Consider the following 11,328-nt stretch of genomic DNA (forward strand, 5'->3'; position numbering starts at 1 on the left):
CCGATTACATTCGAAACTGAGGAAAACTTCCGCACAGAGAACGTCGTCTTTGATGTTGCGGAAGTCAACCTCCCCTTCAACGCCATCATTGGCAGACCGGCCCTGTACCGGTTCATGGCCATCACCCATTACGGGTATTTGGTCCTCAAAATGCCATCCCCGGCTGGAGTCCTCAATGTCCAAGGTGACCGTGCTGCAACACTTGCAGCCATAGAGAGGCTGCACGCCCTAGTGGCAGAAACTGCTCGCCCAGAGGACGGAGGGAGGAACCCCTCAAACTCCGACACTAAGGCACCCCTCAAGGCGCCAAAGGTACAACCGTCCGGAATGGAGGGTGTCCCCATCAAAGCCATCCGGCTTGCTGTAGATTCTGCCCAGACCACTCGCATTGCGGGTGATCTGGGTGAGAAATAGGAACTCGCGCTCGTCGCTTTCCTCTAGGCAAATGCCGATGTGTTCGCATGGGAACCGTCGCAGATGCCTGGGATCCCCAGGGAGGTGATCAAGCACTGCCTGAAGATTAACCCCGACGCCAGGCCAATAAGCCAGAAGCCTCGCAGACAGTCTGTTGAGCGACAGGACTTCATCCGAGAGGATGTCCGAAAGCTACTAGACACTGGCTTCATCGAAGAGGTACATCACCCGATATGGCTGGCCAACCCAGTCATCGTCCCCAAAGCAAATGGAAAACTTCGGATGTGTATCGACTACACCAGCCTGAATAAGGCCTGTCCTAAAGACCCATATCCACAACCACGTATAGACCAAATCGTGGATTCTACCTCGGGATGCGATCTGTTGTCGTTCCTAGACGCATACTCTAGTTTCCATCAAATCCAGATGTCCAGGGAAGATAGGAAGCATACGGCTTTTGTAACAGTGGATGGATTGTACTGTTATGTTGTAATGTCGTATGGTCTGAAAAACGCCCTGCCGACATTTGTGCGGGCGATGAGTAAGACCTTCGGGGACCTGATCAGGGACAAAGTAGAGGTCTACGTCGACGACATCGTAGTCAAGACCAAGAGGAGGGCAACCCTAGAGGAAGACTTAACCCTGGTCTTCGACAAGCTGCGAGCAACCCGCACGAAGCTGAACTCGGACATATGTGTTTTTGGCATTTCCGCAGGGAAGCTGCTTGGATTCCTGGTTTCATACCGAGGCATTGAAGCAAACCCAGAGAAGATCAGGGTGATCGAAGCGATGAGGCCCCCCACTCGAGTCAAGGACGTCTAGAAACTCATGGGGTCACTAGCCGCCCTTAGCCGCTTCATCTCGAGGTTGGCTGAGAGAGCGTTGCCCTTCTTTAAGCTGCTACGGAAGGCCGGGCCTTTCTCTTGGACCAAAGAGGCGGAGCAAGCCTTCCAAGAGCTGAAGCAGCACCTGGTGTCCCTACCAATATTGGTAGCTCCGGAGCCAAGGGAGCCGCTGTATTTGTACATCGCAGCGGCCACAGAAGCAGTGAGCATGGTACTGGCCATCGAGAGACCAGCATCAGAAAGCCAGGAACCTGGAGGCTCGGGACCAGCGGCCGGGGGCCGAACCATTCAAAGGCCAGTCTACTACGTCAGTAAGGTCCTTCATGAGGCGAAAACTAGGTACCCCGAGACGCATAAACTCCTCTATGTTGTGCTTATGGCGTCCAGGAAGTTGCGCCATTATTTCTAAGCGCACAGGATTGTGGTGGTGACCTCCTTCCCATTAAGGACCATCCTCCACAACTCCAACGCCACAGGCAACATCGCCAAGTGGGCTGCAGAACTCGCTGAGTTCCGGCTGGATTTCCGACCACACCACGCCATCAAGAGTCAGGTCTTGGCTGACTTCATCGTGGAATGGACGCCCCCCGCAAGCATCCCCAAGAGTCTGGACCCTGATTCGGGCCCCATACCTATGGAACCCGGGGGACTACCCTTCACCGAGCCCCGCTGGACGCTCTACTTCGACGGATCCGCTCGCCAATACGTTGGCGGGGCCGGAGTGATCCTCACCGATCCAAGCGGAGATCAAGTGAAGTATATGGTGCACCTTGAGTTTAAGGCCACCAACAATATGGCAGAATACGAGGCGCTGATCTTCGGCTTATCAGTGGCCCTATCCTTGGGGATCCACCAACTCCTAGTAAAGGGAGATTCCCAGCAAATCATCAAGTAGGTCCGCGGAGAGTGTAGCTGCAATGAGCCCAGGCTCGTAGCTTACCTTCTTCACGTAAGAAAGCTGGAGAAAGACTTCACGGCCCTGGAACTGCAACATGTTCCTCGGGCCGACAACTCAGTGGCAGATGACCTCTCAGTGAGGGCATCAACTTGGGCACCTATGCCCGAGGGCGTCTTCGAAAGACGGCTGTTGAGACCCACTGCCCAGCCTACCGAACCGGGCGAAGGGGGCGAGACTAGCACCTCGAAGCTAGCGGTCCTGGTAGCGTCCCAGTACCCACCAAAGACTGTGTGCACTACAGGGGGACCTGACAGACCCTTAGCGCCGCAGCCAATATCTCAGAGTGGACCCGATGCATGGATCTCTGAGATCCGGGACTACTTGAAGGAAAATATCCTTCCTGAAGACCATGCGTCCGCAGAACGCATAGTGCGGTTGGCTAAGCGTTACGCGGTAGAAGGGGATCTCTATCGTCGCGGTGCCAACGGTATTCACATGCGATGCATTACCCAGGAGGAGGGCCATGAGTTGCTCACGGAGATCCATGGAGGAGAATGCGGAAGTCATTCATCATCCCGCACACTGGTCAGCAAGGCCTTCCGGCATGGCTTCTACTGGCCAACCGCTCTCCAGGATGCAGTTGAGATGGTAAAGTCTTGCAAGGCATGTCAATTCCACGCAAAACAAATACACACACCAGCTCAGGCACTACAAATGATTCCACCCTCTTGGCCATTCGCCGTATGGGGGGTGGATATCCTGGGACCATTTCCCAGGGCTGTTGGCGGGTACCAGTACCTCTTCGTCGCCATCGACAAGTTCACCAAGTGGCCAGAAGCCACCCTTGTGGTCAACATCACCCAAGGTGCCGCTGTCGCCTTCCTCAAGTCCATCATCTGTAGATTTTGGGTCCCAAACCGTATCATTACAGACAACGAAACCTAGTTTACAAGTCAGATCTTCCAGGAATACTGCGAGGGCATTGGCACCCAGCTCTGCTTTGCATCCGTGGCCCACCCCAGAAGCAATGGCCAGGCAGAGAGGGCAAATGCAGAGATCCTCAGGGGACTCAAAACGCGTACCTACGACTGCTTGAAGAAGCATGGTGCAAATTGGGTCAGTGAACTCCCCTCCGTCCTATGGGGAAACCGGACGACACCTAGCCGAGCCACCGGGGAGACCACGTTCTTCCTAGTTTACGGGGCCGAAGCCTGTCTTCCCCTAGAAATCATCATGGGTTCCCCTCGGGTCTAGGCCTTTGAGGAATCTATGCAGGGACAACTGCGGTGTGAAGACATGGACCTCGTCGACGAGCGCAGGTGGTGAGCGGCCATTGAAATGCACGGTACAACCAAGCGCTCAGGCGCTACCACCAACGGTTCGTGCATAATAGGGAGCTTAGGGTCAGGGACCTGGTGCTAAGGCGAGTACTGAACCGAGAAGGGCTCCATAAACTTTCCCCCAGCTGGGAAGGGCCCTTCAAGGTGACAGAAGTATGCCGACTCGGGTGTGTCCGCCTCGCCACAACCGAAGGAGAGTCCCTGCCCAACCCATGGAACATAGAACACCTCCGTAAGTTCTTCCCATAAAAGGAAAGCTGGGGGCTGCAGTTCCCTTCTTAGCTAGGTAGCGTACATATGTAGCCAGCACGGTAAGGCCCGTCCTTACTAAACCGGCCTGTTGGTCTACGCTCATGGAGCTATGAAGAGAAATTTCACCCCCCCAGTTTTACTTTACGGTGGTCTTATTATGTCTAATGTGGCAACCATCATTTTTTGTCTAACCCACCCACGCGGAATCCCTCCAAAGCTGGTATAGTGCATCCAGATTAAATGGCCAGACCATATAGCCTGGGGGCCAATCCAAGGGAACGGGCAATCACCCATGAGGAACCGTGTGGCGGCCTGGCTTAGGTACCCTAAGCCAACGCGTCCCACCACCCCGTGGCGGTTGTCTTAGTATCCGATACTATGAACCCTGTTGGTCTCAAAACCCGAGGTCCTGCTCCAAAGGGAATCCATGACCCAGGGGGTCTAGACACACGGATCGGCCCCCAGCACAGGCCCTGCAGGTCAATCTTACGCTGTGTGCAGGTCCAGGTCACCGACTCCTTGAGTTTACTGGCATCCAACCTCGACAAGTCGAGACTACATCCTAGAGGGGCCAAGTATCAGGGAAGAAACAGACAACAACAACACACAACAAAAGGGAAGTAGCATACAGATAAATTATAATGTTGCTTGGCAAGACATACTTAAATGTATCTTACTGAACCAAAAGTAGCATACAGATAAGTGATAAGCCGCTGCCAGCGGAACCCTTGTTTTCTCTCCATAGATCCAACTACTCATCAGTAGGATCTCGCTGGAAGCGCTGGGCCACCACATCTACAGCGTCCTGCACACTCCCCCGAGCGGCGTCTTCATTATCGGCCACCGGACCGGCGATCACTGGCCCCAAGGAGATGGCCGGGTTGTGGCTTCGGAAGCACGTAAGGATGTATTCTATCACCGCCCAGCAGAGCCTGCTGCCCTCAGCCTCAAGCAGGCGCCAAGGATCTGATCCAAGCGTCAAAGGCGGTCAGCAGCGGAATCCAACATTGGGAGCGCGTCGGAAATGGACACCGGCCGCTTCAACACTGGGATCGGGCTCACCCCCAGCGGCACCAGAGCCGAACTTGCCTCGTCGGCCCATGCGGTGATATGCTGGACCCCGATGCGTTGCTCCGCCCGGAGATCCTCTAGCGTCTTCTTCATCGTCTCTGTCGCCTGGGAAACCGGAGCCACCTGCGCCATCTGGGCTACATGCGCGGCCTGCGCCACCTGGAACCAGCAGACCCGCTCCTCCAGTTTCTTCTCCCTCTCCTCCGCCTCACGCTCATGCTCGGCCAGCAGCTTATCTCGCCTTTCCCACATCTCCTCCCTCCAGGCGAGCTCCTTCTCCTGTCGGATGAGATACGACGCCCGCTCCTCCAGGGAGACACCCTTCGCCCTGAGGTTTTCCTCGGCAAGAGAGATTTTGCCAGCCTTGTCGCCAAGCTTCTGCTGCAGCTTTTGCAGTGCCGCCTCAGTAGCGGTCTGCTTATCCCGTTGCTCCTCAAGCATCGCATTGTAGGCTTTCAACTTCTCATGATATTCAGTGACGACCACCTCCCGTTGGTCCAAGTGCTCTTTCTTCTTGAGCAGCCTCCTCTCCTCACGAGCAGCCTCCCGCTCCCGCTCGATCACCTTCTCTAGGTCCTCCCTGAGGTCCTCACGCCCCCGCTCAAGCTCGGACCGCTCCGAAGCAAATTGGCAGGACACGACCTTCGTACGTTGCTCCAACTGGGTGCTCCAATCGCCAAGACGCTGGCGCTCAGTCTTGAGTGCCTCCCACTCCCGAAGGATCGCCGCTTCAGTCTCCCGGAGAGCTTGGTGAACGCGGGACAACACCCGAGGGAGGGGAGGCGGCGCTATTTCTGGACTGGCACCACGCCGCCGCCTAAGAATGACCTCTGGCCCCTCCAGAACGGGCGACGGGATGGAATCGGGCACGCTCCCCGTGGGTTCCACCGTCGCCGAAGGCATACTCGACGTTGCCGCCGCCGTTGGGTCTGCCGTAACCGTTGGTGGTGCTACAACTGCTGGCGCGCCCGACTGGTGCATGGGGGGCCGGCGGTACTGCCTCGGCAGTACCAGCCGAAACCTGGGGGCCTGACGGCGCTGATTCTGGACTTCCGGCGGGTGCCTGGGGGACCGACGGCACTGCCTCGGCAGTGCCAACCGGAACCTGGGGGCCCGGTGGCACTACTACCGGACCCCTGGCGGGATCCCGGGGACCCGACGACGCTGCCTCGACAGTACCAGCAGGAACCTAGGGGCCCGATGGCGCCGCCTCAACAGCAGTAGTCGAAGGCAGGTTGCTGGCATCAAGATCGGCAGACGCCTGCTGCTGGAAGCCAGACTCACCAGTGGGGGCAGCCTTGGAGGCAGAAGGAGAAGAAGCCCTGACAGGCAAAGGACGAGTTAATACTCATCAACGCGGTAACTAGACAGATGAGGTAAGGAGAAGGGGTACACTTACTTGGGACCCTGGACCTTCCAACGACCTTGGAAGCGAGACGTCCGCTGGCTCTGTTGCTGTTCTCGTTGTCGATGCTGCTGCCCCTATGGTGGTGGCAGGCCAGATGATGGTGGTGGCGGCGACGGACCAATGATTGTACTGGCGGAGGGCTGACACGCCCCTGTGAGCCCTGAGCCGGGGAGCCAGCCTCCCCGACCCTACCAGCTGTTTTCTGGCGCTTCTGGGAGAGGTCCGAATCAAGGGGCGGGTCCCCAACGAAAGATCCGTCGGCACGACGCAGTCGATGCCGCCTCTCTCCCTCCGACCTCCCGGAACCACCAGGGGCGGAGGAACTGCTCGCAGCTCCCTTGCCCTTGCCCGAGGGACTGAGAGCTGCTGGGTGAAATCTAGAGTCAGCATCAGCGGGCCGAGAGCCTCCGCTCGGTATGTCGGGGATCTGAATCCCGCGATGGGGGTCCCGGCCGCCAGCCTGGCGAACCACTACGCCGCTTTCGTCAAGGGTCAGCAGCGAATCCAAGATCGCTGTCCTCAACCCTGGATCGTCGCAAAGCGGGGGAATGCCTTCGGGAAGGATCAAGGACTCAACAACGAAGGACTCACCAGTGATCCCCTTCACCAAGAGTTCTAGCTCCTCCCAAGATAGGTCGGTGCCTGGGCCGCGTTGGACCCGGCTGGGGTCGTTCGTGCCAGAAAACCAACAACTCAAGCGTGCCCTCGCCTGCAGCGGCGCGATCCGGTGCTGCAAGAAGTCGCCGACCACGTGCATCGACGTCAGACCACCAGACGCCAGAGATTCGATCCTGCCTAACACAGGCTCAAATTCCGGCACCAACGGTGGCTTAGCTCTCCATTGCTTCTTCTCGAGCCTCGACCCCTCACTTGGAAGCACGAGGCGGTCGCTAGCCTCGGTACTGGCGATCACCCATTCGGCCCACCAGTTTTCCCACCTCGCGCCGCTGAGGGAAGAGATATAGGAGCGGGCTGAATCCGCCCTTGTCTAGAAATAATACACTCCAAGATGGTCCTTGGCCTTCCCGGACTTCACCAGCACGTCAGCAAGTGCCCAGAAATGGCACGTCAGCCAGGCTTTGGCCCCACCTACAGGGTCGTAGCCTCCCATGAGGAGGGCCCTGGGGCCACTGTCGGTACCCTAGAACAGGGGTACCACTTACTATAGTAAGGAGGCACGGTAAACTACGCCTCACCCCCCCACGGGGGCAATCTCCGGGGCCACCAGGATCCGGACCCCCGTGAGGGAACGCCGGACCCCAACACACCTAATTGGGATCTCAGTGTTCCCCTAAGATGGAACCTGGACCCCTCTAGGTGAGGTCCGGACCGTCCACAACGAGATCTCGGGACGAGGAATATCCTGGCTTGAGTCGGGAGCGTACAGGGGTCCGACATAGACACTTGTCGGGATTTTGTCAGGCACGCCTACTCTCCCTGCCCGGGCGGAAACCCGATGCTGCCACGTGTCTGTGGCCCGTGACGAAAGCCAGAGAGCAGGGCCTGACGTAAGGATTCGGGCCCATGCGATCTCTGCATTTATTGCGGAGATCGCGCGCCGCCTGACCGCCCTGCTCACAGGCGAAGTGCTGACTCGGCATTTAATGCGCCCCGTCCACTCTGGTGGCAAGCGTCGACCAGAGCGGACAACATACCTGTCCAATCAAAGCAGTGGGCAGTACGCCCGCACCGATGCATGCACACAGTAGTCATCATAACTTGGTCCATTCCAAGGAACCTTAGGCATCACGCCAATTCTACTCAGGCAATGGATGTCAAGGCCCAGGGAGATAGCGTAAGGAGACCAACACTAGTTGCTCCGGGTGTTCCACCCTTATGTCTCTGGGCCCGCATGTCGGGGCTCAGGGTCTCTTTGTACATGTCCCCCCTCGACTATAAAGGGGAAGGCACGCGACGTTACAGACACACGCAATCTTAGACTCGCTAAGCTCATACAAGCTCTTGAGCAATACAACTCACAGTGGAGTAGGGTATTACGCTCCGGCGGCCCGAACCTCTCTAAACCCACGTGTGCTCTCGTGTGTTGATCCACCAGCTCCGTAGCAAGTGAAACGCTTAGGCCCCTCCTCTCTTCAGGATTTAGGGCGGGTGCAATCCGCCACCCGGCCGGAAATTTCCTCTCCGACAATTAGTAACTGCTAATAAAACTTGGCCGATTTATTAAAAGCAATGCTCAACTTTAACCCTTATTTGTTGATCAGCCTTATACTTCACATGAGCTCCCACTTTTAATAAGTTCATGCACATTATTCTCCACAACTTGTTGAGCTACGATCTTTTGTGAGCTCATCTTTGCGATATATAAACCCCCACACAAGTGAAAAGCAGGTAGTCCAGGAGGAGGTCTATGATGAGGAGTACAAGCTCATCTAGGTGGCGTCTCCCAGTCAGTTTTATGGCACCGAGGAATAATACTTAGTTCGCTTTATTGTTCTCATTTATTTTTTAAGATACTTCCGCTATGTAATAATGATATTTGTGATATTTATCTCTATACACTTTGTCATTATATGTGATATTTTTTTGGCGCACATATAAGACGCACCCGGCTTTACCCCTTAAATCCGGGCGTGACAGGGAGCCAGCTGGTCCTGGGATTCGGGGAGGGAGGAGAATGGGATGCGGTCGCAGTGCTCCTCTCTCGGGGCCTCGGGTAGTCGGGCTCGGTCCTGGAGAGTAATGGGGATCTGGGGATGGAGAAATTCGGGCCCACATGTAAGGAATCTTGTGGGACCTACACGTCAGTCGACGACAACAATCACAGAAACGAAGCAGGTGGACCCAATATCGTAATGTCGTGTTAACTATTTTATGTATTAGTTTTGAAAGTCTGCTTTTCGCTTGGTTCAAAATGGTGTGTTGATTGTGGACATGCTAGCATTAGCTTATATGTGATATAGGCGAACCTACGTTATGGGGAGTGAGGGCACAATTTTCTTGTTTTAGTGGATATTTTATTTTATTTATTGTAGCTAGAAAGGTTCAGAAGTCGCTAGACCTTCATTTAGATCCCCACTCATATATTGGGCCTCACTCAACCTTTGGCTGCCCCTAATCTAGATCACTTATGATATCAACAAGAGATAAGCATATTTTCGAAATTTAAATTTTAATAAACCTGACCAACATTTATTTGCAAACCCATTTGATCCACGATCGTAAAAGATGGACGAAATTCGGCAGTCCACGAAGCGGCGAGCCAACAGCACTCATCTCCCGAAATTTCCCATCCCAGCCCATCTTACCAAAACGCCCCTCGCCGCCACCTGTCAGGCATTCGAAAATGCTCTCTCTATCCCCAAACGAACAACGCCGCCTCAACCTCTCTTGTCCTTCCTCTCCCGCCGCTCGGCTCGCCGCCGAAACATTTCCGCCCTGAATTTTCAAATCCCCCGGCAAAATCGAAAATTTTCCCAATCTTCCATAGCACGGCGCGCCCCCTGTTTTCTCCCTCTGCCCACCCTTATCCGTTCTTCGCGCGCTCGCGCCTCCTTCCCTTGCAAGCCCGCGCGGCTGCGCCAACTCCGTCCCAATTCAAAATCTGCACTCTAATTCCCACCATTCCTATAAATCCCCCGCCTCCCTGCTCTCCTCCCTAAATCACACAACTTTCGCCCAATTCCCCACTAGCAACCGTCCCCACAATCCTCCGACGATGCCTGCCGCGCCGACGCTGTTGCCCCCGTGCGACGCGGAGGAGCCGCTGCTGGCGGAGTCCTCCGACCGCTTCTCCATGTTCCCGATCCGTTTCCCGCAGATCTGGGAGTTCTACAAGAAGGCGGTGGCCTCCTTCTGGACGGCGGAGGAGGTTGACCTCTCTGCCGACGCCCGGCACTGGGACGAGGCGCTGTCCCCCGACGAGCGGCACTTCATCTCCCACGTGCTCGCCTTCTTCGCTGCCTCCGACGGCATCGTGCTCGAGAACCTCGCTTCCCGCTTCATGACCGACGTGCAGGTCGCCGAGGCGCGGGCCTTCTACGGCTTCCAGATCGCCATCGAGAACATCCACTCGGAGATGTATTCGCTGCTGCTCGAGACCTACATCCGCGACCACGTCGAGAAGGACCGCCTGTTCCGCGCCATCGACACCGTGCCCGCGGTCCGGCGCAAGGCTGACTGGGCCATGCGCTGGATCGACGGCGGGGAGCGCTTCGCTGAGCGCATCGTTGCCTTCGCCTGCGTCGAGGGCATATTCTTCTCGGGGTCCTTCTGCGCCATCTTCTGGCTCAAGAAGCGCGGGCTCATGCCGGGCCTCACCTTCTCCAACGAGCTCATCTCCCGCGATGAGGGCCTCCACTGTGATTTCGCCTGCCTCCTCTACGAGCTTCTCCGCAACAAGCTCGACGAGGCCCGCGTACGCGAGATCGTCGCAGACGCTGTCGACATCGAGCGCGAGTTCGTCTGCGACGCCCTCCCTGTCGCGCTCGTCGGCATGAACGGGGATCTCATGAGCCAGTACATTGAATTCGTGGCCGACCGCCTGCTCATGGCGCTCGGGTGCAAGAAGATGTACAACGTGACCAATCCCTTCGACTGGATGGAGCTCATCTCGCTGATGGGGAAGACCAACTTCTTCGAGAAGCGCGTGGGTGACTACCAGAAGGCATCCGTCATGAACAGCCTCAACGGCGGCGGCGCTGCCGACCACGTCTTCAGCATCGACGAGGACTTCTGAGTTGGCACGCGTAATCTATGGTGTCGGTTTAATGTTAGTATTTGCTTGTAGTTTGTAAGCGTGATACATGTACTCTGAGCCGCTTGATGCAATGATGCTGTTTCATTTTCTGTGTTACTGGTTCTCCCAATACACCAGCGTGTGCGTGTCCTTAAGCTGCGCCCGTGGTGTTGGAGGCATTGGCTGCACAAACGGCAGCAGTCCTTGCCCGAGGCCATGCCCGCTCAGTGTTCGACGAAATGCTTAGTTGAAGAGCCTGTGCCCGCAGCCAGGGCGTTCGATGAAACGCACCAGCCGAATGGGCACCAGGCCCGCGGGTGCGCGCAGGGTGTTCGGCGGAATGCGTGAGTGGTTGCAGGCAAAGACTAGAGTAGGCCTCCTAAATTAAGGTTTTAGGGGCAGCG

The 11,328-nt window shown here is 56.4% G+C and overlaps 1 protein-coding gene across 1 annotated transcript; it reads left to right on the forward strand.

The window, feature by feature from the left end:
* The first annotated feature begins 9,533 nt into the window (after positions 1 to 9,533).
* LOC100284475 (ribonucleoside-diphosphate reductase small chain) lies at positions 9,534 to 11,041 on the forward strand. The gene has a single exon (NM_001157370.2). The coding sequence runs from the start codon at positions 9,905 to 9,907 to the stop codon at positions 10,922 to 10,924; it is 1,020 nt and encodes a 339-aa protein (NP_001150842.2). The 5' UTR covers positions 9,534 to 9,904; the 3' UTR covers positions 10,925 to 11,041.
* The last annotated feature ends 287 nt before the right edge of the window (positions 11,042 to 11,328 follow it).

This window comes from Zea mays, chromosome 9 (genome assembly GCF_902167145.1).
Source record: "Zea mays cultivar B73 chromosome 9, Zm-B73-REFERENCE-NAM-5.0, whole genome shotgun sequence".
Classification (NCBI taxonomy): Eukaryota; Viridiplantae; Streptophyta; class Magnoliopsida; order Poales; family Poaceae; genus Zea; species Zea mays.

Coding starts and splice junctions, on each gene's coding strand:
- LOC100284475 (NM_001157370.2), top strand. CDS start 9,905: ATGCCTGCCGCGCCGACGCTGTTGCCCCCGTGCGACGCGGAGGAGCCG.